Raw genomic sequence first — 16,066 nt, forward strand, 5'->3', positions numbered from 1 at the left:
TAGGCATTCTATCAACGCCCTAGGTCATTTAACTTAGGCTATCCGACAAAATGGCGAGTGATCCAATATCTAAACAAGATAGCTCGTAAATTCTTAAGCCATAAAGTACACTTTCCTATATTAAAATTTAAAATATATTAAACGAAAGGCATTGTGAAGAAAATTACATTGTTCTTTGTAAATTTTTTGTGAAAAGGCATTTCAAGGTCTTTTGTATTACTTAAAAACGATTTTTATACGAAAATTTTGAATATTACGCCATATTTTGGACCTACGGCTATTTATTAAATAAAAATTATAACACCAGCCCTGTATTAGATACTGTCCCACTGCTAAACAGGCCTCCTCAACTACTGAGAGGGATTAGGCCTTAGTCCACCACGCTGGCCTAGTGCGGATTGGCAGACTTCACATAACCTGAAAATTCTTAGAGAATTTCTCAGGTATGCAGGTTTCCTCACGATGTTTTTAACCGAGTGCTAAATTTCATCCATATCCATTTAGCCGTATCTGCGTTTTCTAACAAACATCCAAACACCACAAACCTTCATATTAATAAAGATTTTATAAACAAAATCTCGTTTTAAAGTAGGTACTTACAAAAAATGATGCAAAATTAACTCTTCGAAACGTGCAGAACATTAAAATATAAAAACCGCGACGAAATCCGAAAAATAGTTTAATTATAATCATTCTCTATCAAATATCAAAAGAATATTTCGAAACATAACTCGGTTACACGAAGGCGCTCCCAGAGGCAAGGCCCGTAAATCTTTTATTAGACGGAAAGCCTAAATTTTAAAGGAAATTTGCTTTTGCACTTCAGTGAGAAGCAACGTTGTATAGTGTACATTTATAATATCTTTTTTATCGTAGCACTATTGACAGAGTATTCGTAGTCATGGACTGTTTTCCAACGAGGATGCAGTATCTCCCTGTTAGAGGTTATCTATATATATAAAAGAAAGTTGTGTTAGTTACACTATTTATAACTCGAGAACCGAACCGATTTGGCTGAAAATTGGTGGAGAGGTAGCTTAGAACCAAGAGACGGACATAGACTTTTTAACCCGATCCCACGGGAACGGGACTTGATATAACAAAACGAAATTTAGTATGGAAATAGTTTAAGACCCAGGGAAGTTTATAGGCTACTATCCCGGGAAAATGTATAGCAGGACTTTTATCCCGGAAAACTCCTTCACACGGGCGAAGCCGCGAGTCAAAGCTAGTTTAATATATAATAGGTGGTAGAATTTTACAATAGTATACTATCAAGCATCAAAAATGTAAACTTAACATTCTCAAATGTTTGGTCACAAGCTACATCACTGAAAATCAGTTACTCGGGACTTGAAAGTTAGTTCCTAAATCAGTAATTTGGGAGCAGTCAAGTTTTATTTGTTATAATTCAAAATAATAAAAAAACTGCTCTTTCAAACATAATAAATACAAAATGTTTGTTATTGAGTGCGCGGCGACTAATAGTATTTAAATTATTAATAAGAATAATAATAATATCAGCCCTGTATTATATACTTGCCCACTGCTGAGCACGGGCCTCCTCTACTACTGAGAGGGTTTAGGCCTTAGTCCACCACGCTGGCCTAGTGCGGATTGGTAGACTTCACACACCTTCGAAATTCCTATAGAGAACTTCTCAGATGTGCAGGTTTCCTCACGATGTTTTCCTTCACCGTTAAAGCGAACGATAAATTCACAAAGAATACACACATGTTTTTTTTTTTTTTTAGAAAAGTCAGAGGTGTGTGCCCTTGGGATTTGAACCTGCGGACATTCGTCTCGGCAGTCCATTCTACACCCAACTAGGCTATCCCCGCTTTATTACTTCTGTTTTATTATCATGTTATTCTTATATAACTGGCGTTCTTGTCTTTTTGAGATTAAAATTCTATAACCTTAACCTTAACGGAGACGCTGTCACTAGATACTATCGCAATGTCTATTTCTACTGCTAGGTAGTGTGCGTGCCAGTGGCGAAGGACCTCGGGATGGCGAGCGCAATGGAATACCAAACAATACTTTGTAATTCAAGGTGTTTGATGGTGTTTCTACTGTTTATGGGCGGTCGTATCGCTTACTATCAAGCGAGCGGCATGCTCATTTAAATCATCTTCGCGAATATTTTTTTTAATATTTTTAATGTTATCCTGCCTCGCGGTATTTTTAAATGCAAAGTTCTGTATGGTGTTTGTCTGTTAATGGGAGGTTGTATCGCTTACTATCAAGCTAGCGACATGCTCGTCTCGTCACTCAATTGCAATAATAAAAAAATTTACGTTATCCTTTTAATAATATTGGTGAGGCGTAGAGGCGACAACAATTAATATCATTTTTCAAGAAGATAAGTGGTCTCATTTAGTAAACCAATTACATCTCTTTAATTTTTTAAGTTGTCACGTGCAATAGTCTTCTACGACTAAGCAGAGTTTTACTACTTTAGAAAAAATATATATTATTCATTAAATTTTCACTATTCAAAGAAGCTATTCGCTGTACCTCCACTACGACGCAAATAAAAATATCGCGAAAATTTCCAAACATTTCCGATAAATTCTTTACGGAAACATGTTGAATTTTAAATATTCAGATCCATTTAAGTTGTATTGATATGAAACTACGTATTTGCTGAGAAATGTTGTGACATTTTCAGAAATATTTGTGATATCTTTACCCTTTTCTTAGGGAAGGTTATCTATTAAAGATGGTAGGATATATTTTATATCCGCCCGGATAGCGACCACCGTACACAAGGTGTTAAAACCCGCCATAGCATCCTACGTAAGGATTTCGTGTTCCGAAACCAGTCTCTGTATAGATTCCAACAGGCCGGCATAATTATGTCAGTCGACTGTTGACTCCACTCCACTTACCATCAGATGCAGTGACCGCATAAAAAGAAACTGTAACTACTACTATAACTGCCTTGGCATAGTTGTACTGCATGCGCGGTACGACAGTGCTACGAGGTCCTGGGTTCGAATCCCGGGTCGGGCTAAATGATATATGGGTCTTTCTGCTCAGTATCAGCTCCGGTTTGGACTTTGTGACGGAGATGGCGATAGGCTCGCCCCCTATCACATCATGGGACGGAACATACTTGGCGAAAAGTGGGTGCCTGGTTGCGCCTCTGCACCCCTTCGGGGACAAATGCGTCATGTTGTGTGTGTATAAAAAGAAAATATTTGAGATCATTCCGCCACCCAAGATAACCACCAATGTTAATCTAGATAATAAAATTACATTGTGAAATCATAAATTTAAAAAATATATATAATATAAAATATAAGCGGCGATAGCCTAGTTGGGTGTGGAACGGACTGCCAAGACGAATGTCCGCAGGTTCAAATCCCAAGGGCACACACCTCTGACTTTTCTAAAATCATGTGTGTATTCTTTGTGAATTTATCGTTCGCTTTAACGTTGAAGGAAAACATCGTGAGGAAACCTGCACATCTACAAAGTTCTCTATAGGAATTTCGAAGGTGTGTGAAGTCTACCAACCCGCACTAGGCCAGTGTGGTGGACTAAGGCCTAATCCCTCTCAGTAGTAGAGGAGGCCCGTGCTCAGCAGTGGGCAAGTATATATTACAGGGCTGATATTATTATATTATTATAAAATATGATAAGATATAATTGGACCTATGTACGTGTAAGGTTTCATATTTCTGGAATGACAGTTTTATAAAACAATATAGAAAAAAGGGTAGTTAGAAAAATAGAAGGAAATTTATACTGGGTACATTCGACATTCGTCATAAGACTGCGGACAAGTTATGTACCGGAAATATAAAGTGTACCCAAGTTGGTTATAGTTCGAGTTTATACAAATATAATTAGTGACTGTAATTGTGAAGTGATAAAAGTAAAATAAAAATGAATAATAAATACAAGATTATATATATTCCACCTTGAAGTTTAATTGGAGAGATCCCTACATACGGAAAAACCTCCATCAAGCAGCGACAAGTAGTGAAAGATGAAGTTTTCCGAAAGGTAGCCGACACAAGTATATGTACTAACTAGCGACCCGCCCCGGCTTCGCACAGGTGCAATGCTAATACTAAATACACTACAGAAAAACTGTAAACGTTGTATATAAAAACATAGTGGCCCGCTCTGGCTTCGCACGGGTATAACATAACAAAATAACAGTATTTGTCCACTATTTAATGGATTTTATTATACATATAAACCTTCCTCTTGAATCACTCTATCTATTAAAAAAAACCGCATCAAAATCCGTTGCGTAGTTTTAAAGATTTAAGCATACAAAGGGACATAGGGACAGAGAAAGCGACTTTGTTTTATACTATGTAGTGATATGCATAAATGCGGTTTGCAAATCTTTCTAATAATTCGATTTTACATAAATTACGTAAAGGAAGCCTGCAGGAATGGTTATATGGAGCCTTCACTACTGATATATTAAAACCCAACAGTACTGAATCTTTAAAGATTACCTCGATGACATCATTATTCCGTGAAAAACAATAATCTTGGATATTATTAAATACGTCTAGACGTGTCGGAATGCCGGTTGGCCGTGAGCCAGCGGCGTTGGTACGAACCGTCATCCTCTACGTGTATTTGGTCATTTATATTCGGTCTATAGTTTAAGTAATCATTTTGCAAAGGGATGATTGTGTCAGCTCCATCAATTCTAAATATTTGATTATATATAGAGTCATTTTGACATTGCGTTACTAAATAAAACCCCATACTCGTCTTCACCTTTGCTGACATTGTGCAAAAAATCATCCATTAATAATGGACTCACCAAAAATCCTGGTTTTAGTTTTCCGATTTTTAGATCATTTTATAGTTTAATGCGAATATGGCGCGTGTGTGAGTGTATTTCTGACTGAAAGTATGATGTTGCGCGGCGTATTCTTTAAGAGTACTAATAGGGGCTTTAGAGGGCTTCAAATTATAATTACTTTTTAATAATATTTATTTTATTGGAAACTTATTTTTTTTTTATTTTACATCTATAGCTCAAGTAACTTATTGTAAAATGTTATTTCCAAGTAGATAAGTGTTTGGTTTCATTTAGTAACGCAATGTCAAAATTTCCCTATAGAGGCCACTCCGATTACCATCAGCATATACAAAAACTGACTAAAAAAAAATATTGAAAATAATTATTTGTGAAGAAATGAAAACATGGTCAATCTTACTAGTCGCTTGCAACTTTACTAGAAATATTTGAATATTTTGTTCTCTTCAGTATGATTATGATTATAACAAAAATACTCATTTATTAATACACCTACATATATGGCAACTTATAAAGATATTTTACAGGTATGTATGTATTTATCATATTTATTAATCTATGTACTGTTATATATATAAATTGTTAAACAGCTGTTATTACTCTATAAAATAAAATAAAAAAAAAAATAGTTTGAGATCTTGGAAAACAAATAGGCTACTTTTTATCTGTTTAATTTTATTCCGGAGAAACTGTTACAAGCGGGCAAAGCCACGAGTAGCTTGTAATTATATAAGAAGTAGGTAACTTACGAGCACAGCACAATAGCCTTATTATACTAATAAATGGTTCAAAACCTATAGATTTGTCACACTCTTGGTGGTATGTCTGTAATATGTGAGAGTCCGCCTGGGTAGGTACCACCGCAATGTCTATTTCTGTCTAGCAGTAGTGTGTAGTCACTGTAGTATTCCGGTTTGAAGGACATTGTAGCCAGTGTAACTACTGAAATAAGACTTAACATCTCGTGTCTCAGGATGGCGAGCGCAGTGGAATACCAAACAATACTTTGTAATTCAAGGTGTTGGATGTTTCTACTGTTTATGGGCGGTCGTACCACTTACCATCAAGCGGACGGCTAGCTCGTCTCGTCATTCAAAGCAATAAAAAAACTTTAATAAAGGAAACGAACGCACACACACACATTCTTTACACCTCGCTATATCATGCTATGAAAGACATTACGTATTTCCAGTGCGAACAAAAAGATACAACTAGTTGCCATTTACACATGCAAATTGTATATTTTTCGTCCAAGTGGCTCATCTACCTATCATTAAAAATCATTGGTATGAATTCTACCAAAACTCAAAATTTATATTGCATTGACGGTCAGATTCTATGGCTTTACGATCGGTAAACTTATCGCCCAGACCACTTCGCTGCCGAACACCAATAAATAACAATTAAAAACAGATCCATTATGAAACAAAACGACAGTCGCCGCGCCCGATGAGTTCATTTTTTCTCGAACTTTCCCTTCAGGACGTAACAGGTGCCTCTACTCGCAATTTTCATTCCACTTTTATATTTAGCTTAACGTTAGTTAAAAAATATTATCAAGAAACATTGCTTTTTTATTTTGTTTTTACCATTGAAGTGTATTCTATAGACACGAACGTCCGTAATCTACATAGGTATATAAAAATTAATCCCTGTTTTCCTTGGTCACGCCATCACGCGTGAACGGCTGGACCGATTTCACATTTTTTTTTGTTGTTGTGTTTGTTATTGTCAGGATAAGGTTCTTATGAAAGAAAAAAATCAAAAAATTGCACGGAAAATTAGAAAATTTAAGAAAACTTAACGACAATATTAATTTTACTTAACTGGGCCCTTATTCTGTATGATAGTGTAAACGCGTAACGCGGCCGTGTCATGTTATCTTCGAGAAATGTGCGTGGAATGGTATTCTGTAAGCCAAATTTCTATAGTCCTAAACATGACGCGTTGTGTTACGTGCTTGTTACGCATTGTTAAAATAACGTACGGCATAGAGAATAAGGCCCCTGTTAGTGGTTTGAAATAACTGTCAGCAGTTGACAGAATGCGCGCGTGCATACATAGTTAAGACAGGACAACGTCTGTCGGGTCAACTCGTGTATACTTTTTGTCTAAAGTCTGGGGCCTTATTCTTTATCCTGCACGCTATTTTGACAGTGCGTAACAAGCACGTAACACAACGCATCATGTTTAGGACTATAGAAATTTGGCTTACAGAATACCATTCCACGCACATTTCTCGAAGATAACATGACGCGGCCGCGTTACGCGTTTACACTATCATACAGAATAAGGGCCCTGGACTAAAATGGTAATCAAAACGTCACTGCTATATCCTATTTATTCACTTGAACAACAAATAATTTTACTTATTTGACTAATATTTTTTATTCACATCCAGGTTTACGATTAAATTCAACTTCCTATATTATAAGCATTACTCCATACATAACTATACGCTGTCAATGTTGAAATCATACTAAAGCCAGATGTATGGATTGCAGTACAGTTGAGTCGAACACAATGAGTGTACGGAACGCCAGATCTAGTACGTAGTACATATATATCGATGGTTTATTCCCTCGATGGCATAGTTCAGACGCTTCTATCAATCTTTTTTTTGTCGGGCTACAAGGACGTCCTACCGCAATTTTCAATAAAGAATCCCAATCGCTTTTTCGATCTATCTCAAGAATGGACCAATCAGAACAAAGTTTTTAACAAGCTTACAAATGAGTTATGTTGATTGGTTCATTCTCGGAATCGGAATGAGATTGGGATCATTAATTGAAAACAGATATTATTCATAACGCATTTGACCACAACGCAAATCCACTGACCTTAAGTTATCAATTTTTTTTTTTATCCTGGCTCGGGAAAGTGATGCCGTTGCGCCTAATAAGTGGATTGTGGTACAATAGAATGTAGACTGTCGACTTAGACAGTTGATAAAATTATGCCAGCCGTATAAAAAGTGTTCACAAGTACGAATGATTTTAATCTTACGTGAGTATAAAATTCAAATGATCTTAGGTAAAGGGTCTTTCATTTGAATATTTTCTTAACTACGCCCGGCGGTCCGCAAGTTCAGGATACCTAGCGTAGTTGTTGATGTGACTGGTCTCTGGTTCGATCTACGGACTCGGATAAAGTGATTGAGTTTTTCTCCGTAATATCACACACATGATCACGCATTTATACAAGAAGGGGTATACAGAGGCGCAACCAGGACACCCATTTTCGGCCAAGTGTGTTCCGTCCCATGATGTGATAGGGGGCAAGCATATCGTATCGGGCATAAATTCCAGACTCCGGGCTGGTACTGAGCAGAACAATCTAAATATAACTTCACCCGACCCGGGATTCGAACCCAGGACCTCAGCGCGCTGTCGTACCGCGCATGCAGTACGACTACGCCACCGAGGTAATCTTCATATCAGCCTAGTCTAAAATTTCCCGATATGACTATGTATTATATCATGGGACGGACTACATGAAAAATGCACTAGTCGCCTCTACCTACGCCTTCAATCAAAAGTCGTGAGTATATAAAAATATAGGCTGTATTAAAACCTGATTTTATAAATATGAACTTAACTCAAGATGGACCATTAGTAAAACTTACCCACTTATTCATAAACGTTATTTATCTAAGGACGGAGCATCGCTGTAATAACAAGTCTGTTTCTCAGCTTTGTTTATCTGACGGCAAGTTGTATCTCAATACTAGCCAATCACAACGGCCCTATGACTACGCACTACGAAGGCTGCCATGTCGTCAGCACTGAGAAACAGACTTGTTATCACAGCAATGCTCCGTCCTTAGATAAATAACGTCTATAAATAAGGTGGATAGGCTGTGTTAAAAACCTATTTTTTTTCGTTAAATAAATAAGAAATTTACCGCGAGCCGGTCCATTAGTAAAACTTAGTCTAAGTAAATGCTTATTCCATACCTTTAAAGCGCAAAATGATCTGCATTTGAAAGTTAAAGTCTGACTCCCGAGACGTCCCTAATGGAATAATCTTGTATTGAAATCCAATACTGAGGACTAACACGGCTCAGACACTCATCTTTTAGGATTATAGCATTATTTCGATGTATTGTTAAAAAAGATAATAAAATATCAGTAACATAATATAGCTCTTATGTCGATAAGATTAAAGATCTTTGCAAGAGCCTGTTTGAGGTCTCAGTGCCACTCGTTAGTCATAAATAGGGTAAATGCTGAAGGTAGGATTCTATATCCGCCCGGATAGCGACCACCGTACACAAGGTGTTAAAACCCGTCATAGTAGCCCAAGTAAGTGTATTGCGTTGCGGGATTAGCCTGTGAATATCCGGTTCCAACAGGCCGGCATAATTGTGTCGACTGAGGGGTAATCATCTCTCGTCAGTCGACATTCTATTAAACCCCATCTACGTACCATCATTACAGGCGCATAGCTGAAAGAGCAGCTTTCAAAAAACAACTAAAATGAAAGAAAAAATATTTTGTTGTTATAATATATAGCGTCTATTAAAACTGATAATGCTATGTTGTTTCGAAACCAAACTGTGTTGAATACTCTTGATTTTTTTACGACTCGGAATGACTTACACTCTCACGCCGTTTTCCAATAAGGGTAGGCACAGACTATTAAGAACCACATGCTATGATATTGACACACCTCTTGCGCCTCTTACACATTCATAGTTCTCATACATTTTACTACACGGTACTATTTTTATTTCAGAGATTTATTTTCTTTAACAAGTATAGGTTACATTTCACTTACTGCTATAAAGTATCCTTTTGCTTGTAATGGGTAAACTTCGCTCTTCCGTGCAGGTTTCCTTAGACTATAATTATATTTAATAAGTGTAGCTAACAGTTATAAATTATGAGAAAAATTTACCAATGTACGTTCTCCTGGACGCTCCCTTTCAGCCCTACCATCATACCATCATACCATATTTGCTCGTTAAATACTCTTCATGACCCGTCTCGTGACTCTGAATTAAAGTTTTAAAAACCCCAGTTTCCCCAGTCCTAACACTCCTGTCAAACTGAATAAGAATAATTAAAGTTCAGCCGAAAGCCACCTTTATACGCCATTCGAACACACAAATCTTAAAGTTTATAATTGTTCGAACTTGGAGTCAGCACGTTTCGGAAATCACCCAAAAATGGCTAGAAACGGCAGTCCAATCTGCGTCCCTTTCATTCGTAAATTGGATTATAAATTTCCCGCTGAGAGCCACTCCTTCACTGATTCGATTAAATTTAATTTTCTACTTGTTAAAATGAAAAATTTTAGTCAAAATCACCGAGACTTGGAGAAGTTTGTATTAGTTTGGGAAGTGGCTAATTCGTCTAGAGAAAATGCAGGGGTGGGTGTTCTGAAAAATAAACAGAAAAAGGTAAAGTGTGGTCTTAACATGACTGCAGATTTTTTGTGACTATGCCAACGAGAAAGTACTTATTTAGTATGGTATAATTTTAATGTGCATATAGAATATGGATAGCAATAAAACAGGCTCTCTGATTGATTCATCTTTATATTTCTATTATAAATTTTACTGCTTACACAAAATCACTAGTCGTCCATCTTGTATATGTTTAACTATAGAACATAGATATTTACCACAGACAGCACCATCATTCCTCATAACATATTTCATAGACAGCAAAAGCGGGAAATACAAAATCTCCATTTCAACAGCATTTTCCAGAACGAGCCTATCTAAAAATGTCATCCGAATCTATTTTGGCGGTATACGTTTACTGTCATCAAAGATCGTCACAGACTTTCATCCCCGAAGAGGTAGACAGAGGCGTAACAGGGGCACTCACATTTCGCCAAGTCTGTTCCGCCCCATGATGTGATAGCGGGCGAGCTTATCGTCATATCGGGCACAAATTCCAGACTCCAGGCTTATATTTAGTAAAACACCCAATATCAATTTGCCCGACATTGTTAGAAATCTAAATGAAGCAATTTTTCGGATTTCATCGCGATTTTTTATATTATAATTTTCTTTCAACGTTTCGAAGACTTTGGATTTTTGATGTTCACGGGACGGACTGGGGTGTTGGTCGTACGATAAATCTAAGTCTAACTAGATTTTACAATAAAACAAATTAAAATGAAGGTAGTTTTATAACCGCGATAAATTATGAAAAGTAGTTTAATTTCGATGTAATAAGCGATATTTTGAATTTCCACCTGTTTTTCTCTTTGTTTTAGCCATTTTTAGCGCACATCTCTAAAACTACTGAACGGATTTAAATGTAATTTACACACGCGAACAGACTATAATTACGAGCAGAATATAAACTTTGTTTCATTAATATCAAAAAGTTATCCACACGAAAAAACGCGAGCACGATATTATAAAAATAATTTAAATAAAAACACACAAACCTTTACAATAATTTTTAATGTTATAACCACCTGGTTTTAACATACAACTTGCTTATGAGATAGAAACTCTATGCACTATGCACAAGTACGTTTGCGTTAACTTGGCGTTTAAAATAATTAAATACAGTTCACACTCTTTGTCCGGTTTGCATCTCAGTTAATTCACTTACACTGGCACGCAAACATCGCAGTTGCTAACAATGTAGCCACAAAACAATTCGAATTCAAAACTTGTAGTAACATGTTAAGTTTAATTGAAGTTTTTATATAAAGCCATGATATAATAGTAATATATATGCAATTAGAAGCAATATTAAGACTTGAAGATGTCCCAATTGGGATGATTACGTATCATTAATGTCAAGAATATGTGTGTCGCGGAATTTTATTCTTTAGAGTATACCATATCTACACTTTATGATGAATCTGTACTAATATATAAAGTTGAAGTGTTTGTTTAAACGCGCTTGTCTCAGTAACTACTAAACCGATTTTGAATTTTTGTTCACGTACAGGAAGCTACTTTATTCCTGTGTGCTATAGGGTATATTTTATTCCTGGAAAATATTTATCCTGGAATAAGTTTTGCACGTGGGTAGAGGCGTGCCTTTCGCCCTATCGAGCGCATATTCCAGACACCGGACTGATAGTAAAAAAAAAATCTATCACTTTTCCTACCCCGGTATCAGCCCCGAGATCTAGGCGTATCACGCACTATACTACGCGACCGAAGCGAAAAGCGGGTAAATAGGCATAAACTTATATGAGAATAAGAAATATCTCGTACTAACCCAAAATAGTAACACGTTATGTCTTCGGTATCACGGCGCTCTAGAGCCACTCGCGCCGCTCGCGCCACTCGCGCCGCTCCCGCCACTCGCGCGGCTCTCGGCGGCCATGTGAAGTGCCCATTAACGCTTTTGTCACGACTTACGGTTTCCTTATTTTTACATATAGACGCGGCAACGTGTTTTTGTTAGTGTTAAGTTTGTACGTGACGTGTATTTTAAAGATCATGTTAGTTGTATTTTGAGAGCTAATTGAGTTGGTGCATGTTCTCAGATTTGAGCTAGCGTTTGCGAAGCATCAGTAAATTATTTTTATTGTTAGAATAAAAATATTCTTGTAAGGGTGTATATTCGTGTATACATTGGAGCATCAAAATTTTAATGTCTTTTGTAGAAATAATATATGCACATAATTAATAATGCTGTATTGAAACTGTACTAACAAATAACAATAATGCTCGTGCGGCGAAGATAGAAAAAAGTGAAGGAATGAAGTGACGTCTCCTCTTCAGTGTTGCCAATCGTAGAAACGTTTTTTGGTGTTGCTAGGCGTAAACTTTTATGGTCGTGGCAGCAAGATCACACAGCCTACACGGCCGCGTGCGTCGCAGTGACTTGCGCCGTAACAAAGGGTATTTGTGATATGTTTGACAGGTCCAGGCAAGTTGGTTGTTGACAGTCGTATTGATTGGTGAAAGTATTTTTATAGTCGGTGATGTTTCCTTTTATTTTAATGAAAATCGCTTTAGTTCCTTACATTGTATTTATTTTGTAAAATATCGAAGAGCATAATTATGTCGACTGTCGAAGGGTCATCCCTAGTCAGTCGACAATATATGGACCTCATTACCTCATCAGGGGGAGTGAGATTACTATTCCGTGCCACTAAAAAAGAGTACTAAATGATTTAAAAAGTTACTACAGATTTAAAAAGGTTTACAAAATCTATCGATTTATATCACCTGGCATAATGGGACAAAACATTGCCTTAATTCTACATTACAGTTGTAACATTCTTGATACTTGTATTAATATATTTTCTCTTGTTCACAGATACAAGACGTTGTGAAGTGAAGTTCAAGCCAAAATAGACTTTGAGACATCGATATAAAATTCAAAATTCGCGGATCTAATACGGAGGCTCGTGAAATCCGAAGAAAGGTTTCTTAGAAGAGACAAAATATTGCGTTACAAAGAACCTAATTTGATTCGCAACAAACGAAATAAAAGAAATTCGTTTATTGATCTTCCAGGCAAATTTACCTCTTACAAGTCAGTATAATAAATAGAAAGACTACCTATTGCCATACTTAATATTACCTTTACACTATTGTTTTATCAATTCATTCTTTCATATTTAATTCTCTAAACAAAATATTATCTTAAAACGACTAATATATTTTTGAATTCTCAGTGGCCTCCAATTACTATAATTGATTGATGGATCTTATATAAGCAATGTTAATGTAATCAATATCTTCCGCTGTTTATTCTCTAGGCCTGAGGATATCACAAAAGAACCGTCATTGGCGAATCTTTAGTTCAATTATTAGATTTTATAGAAATATATAAAGTTAGCTAAAACATAAGTTCAAAAATCTTTACAGAATTTAAATAAGGCTTAAAGCTTTATGAAAAATAAACTAAACAAAAGCAAACTGTTACATCCTGTTACCTCCCTGATAAGTGAAAAAGAAACTTAACCTCAAACAGGTGACAAAGTGGCGAAACATCATTAACTACCTTTTAACTAAGTAAAAAAACAATAAGAGAATAAAAACCTCCATAATATAACAATTGACCAACATAAGTGACAGTGACTCGTCTGTCAGTGACTCGTCTGACAGTGACTCGTCAACAAGTGAAGTGTCAGTGACGTGCGCGGGTGGCAGTGACATGTACTGAGGTGTTTTGATGGTGGTTCTGCGGTTACCACGAATGCGGGCGGACGGCCCTCCCGGCCGGCAGGTCAATGACATCGCCGGCACTCTGTGTGCTGTTCCTGGCACTATGTAAGTATCTGTTATTCTAGACATTTAAAATAAAATGCATTATTCATCACGTATCACCGTATTTTATTCATCATCAAACAGCGATAGTCTTGTTGGTTGTGGAACGGACTACCGAGACGAATGTCCGCAGGTTCAAATCCCGAGGGCACACACCTCTGACTTTTCTATAAAAAAAAATGTGTATATTTTTTGTGAATTATCGCTTGCTAAAACGGTGAAGGAAAACATCGCGAGGAAACCTGCACACCTGAGAAATTCTCTATAGGAATTTTCGAGGGTGTGTAAAGTCTACCAAACCGCACTAGGCCAGCGTGGTGGCCTAAGGCCTAATCCCTCTCAGTAGTAGAGGAGGCCCGTGCCCAACAGTGGGACAATATATTATAAAGGGCTGATATTATTCATCACGTAGGAGAACATAAGTCAAGGTACATGAGAACATTTAATAATGACTTAAATAATGTCACTATTATAACCAAATGCATACTATATTGGGTATAAAATAAATGAAAGACTATAATATAATAAGTAAACAAAGAAGCCAGCTCGGGTGGCAGGAAAGAGGAAATAAAAAGGATGTTTATAATCTGGTAAAGGGAACGCGTCGCAACCTACCAGTGAGGACAATAAATGACCTGACCTAGCTAACCTACCAGCCTTTCACAGTCGCAATCCGTTCCACAACCAATTAGGCTATTGCCACGAATTTCATTGTTACTATAATCAATATGCATTTCATATACATACGCATACTACCTACACACTTATAATTTGTAGTACTTTAAATTCTGAAGCAATCAATAACTCTCCTTAAGTCCACTCGACAACCAACTAGGCTATGGCTGCCTTTTTATTATGTCATTGGCCAAACTAAAACGTTAAAAATGAGCATCTTCACATCAATTTAAAAGTCCAACAAAATCAGTAACCACTCATAAATAATCCTAATCGAGTCTTCAAGTTTGACCCACATTTTATATATTCGTAATATCGTATAGTTTGTCATTGTCACTTCGAGGAAACCTGAAGTGTTGCGATACATTGTATCTTTATTCTTTTTCTTTGCTGTGAATAATTCATCTTGGAGACTAGGTTTTTCTGTTATCTTTTGTGTCTTCCAGCTGCGATTACTCCGAATATGCAACGAACTTTTTGAATCCTCAAGGGCTTCGTTTTTACGAACAGAAGACTTTTTGGCTTTAGAAGACTTTATTTCTCATTAAGAATTATAAATTCACGCACTGAGAAATTACATTAAAACAACAATTCGCGAGCGTACAAAAAACGATGCATCAAAATACAAGTTCAAAAGCGGGTAGACACAACTCAAATTTGTCACAAGCACAAAAACATCGCAAACCAAGAAACACGGATTACAGCGACTAAATGCAGCATCGATAAATCGAATTACTTTATTAATTACTAGTATTGTATCGACATTTAGCTTTAGATTACCACTAACATTGTTATTGTAATAAATTATGTGTTAATGTACGTTACGTTGACGTTACTAAATAAATAAATTACTTCTCTAAGGTTAACAGCTTGATAGATAATCTTAGGAATACTCCCACAAAATTACCCGATATAAGATTCCAATCTGGAAACCCCAAGTATACAAATAGGGTCCTACTGCACCAAGAAGGCAACGTACATTAAGAATACTAGAACAGCCAAGCGTTCATGACTATTCTTACGGAATTTGCATAAGCTCAAGGGGCCCTATTTGGTCTACGATGGCAAATCCGGCTTCTTACAATTACAGGCGTTGTAATCGAAGGACTGTTTTAATAGCCCTATAGATAAAAGAACCGAAGAATCTTCCATTTTCCTAAACCACCTATGAAAGCTGTCCTTAGATTAAAACGCCCCTAAATGTTAAAAGACTGATTTACCCCCGTACACGGATCAGGGCCCCCCGATCTTACCTTCTTCCTTAATATCATCTATAGAATCACAACTCTTCTTGCTATATAAATATATGTACAAAGTAATGTTCCCTTTCGTTTATAAAAAACGACAAACAAATACAAATCCCATTGTCAAACCCAAAAAGTATA

The 16,066-nt window shown here is 36.6% G+C and overlaps 1 protein-coding gene across 1 annotated transcript in view; it reads left to right on the forward strand.

Moving 5' to 3' along the window:
- Nucleotides 1-13,056: 13,056 nt before the first annotated feature.
- The window catches only part of LOC115447957 (neuropilin and tolloid-like protein 2), a 42,437-nt gene continuing 39,427 nt past the window's right edge, over nucleotides 13,057-16,066 (forward strand). Inside the window, exon 1 of the mRNA XM_037442748.1 lies at nucleotides 13,057-14,009. Coding sequence (XP_037298645.1) covers nucleotides 13,970-14,009 — 40 coding nt within the window. The 5' untranslated portion in view covers nucleotides 13,057-13,969. The remainder of the gene's footprint in view (nucleotides 14,010-16,066) is intronic.

This window comes from Manduca sexta, chromosome 4 (assembly GCF_014839805.1).
Source record: "Manduca sexta isolate Smith_Timp_Sample1 chromosome 4, JHU_Msex_v1.0, whole genome shotgun sequence".
Classification (NCBI taxonomy): domain Eukaryota; kingdom Metazoa; phylum Arthropoda; class Insecta; order Lepidoptera; family Sphingidae; genus Manduca; species Manduca sexta.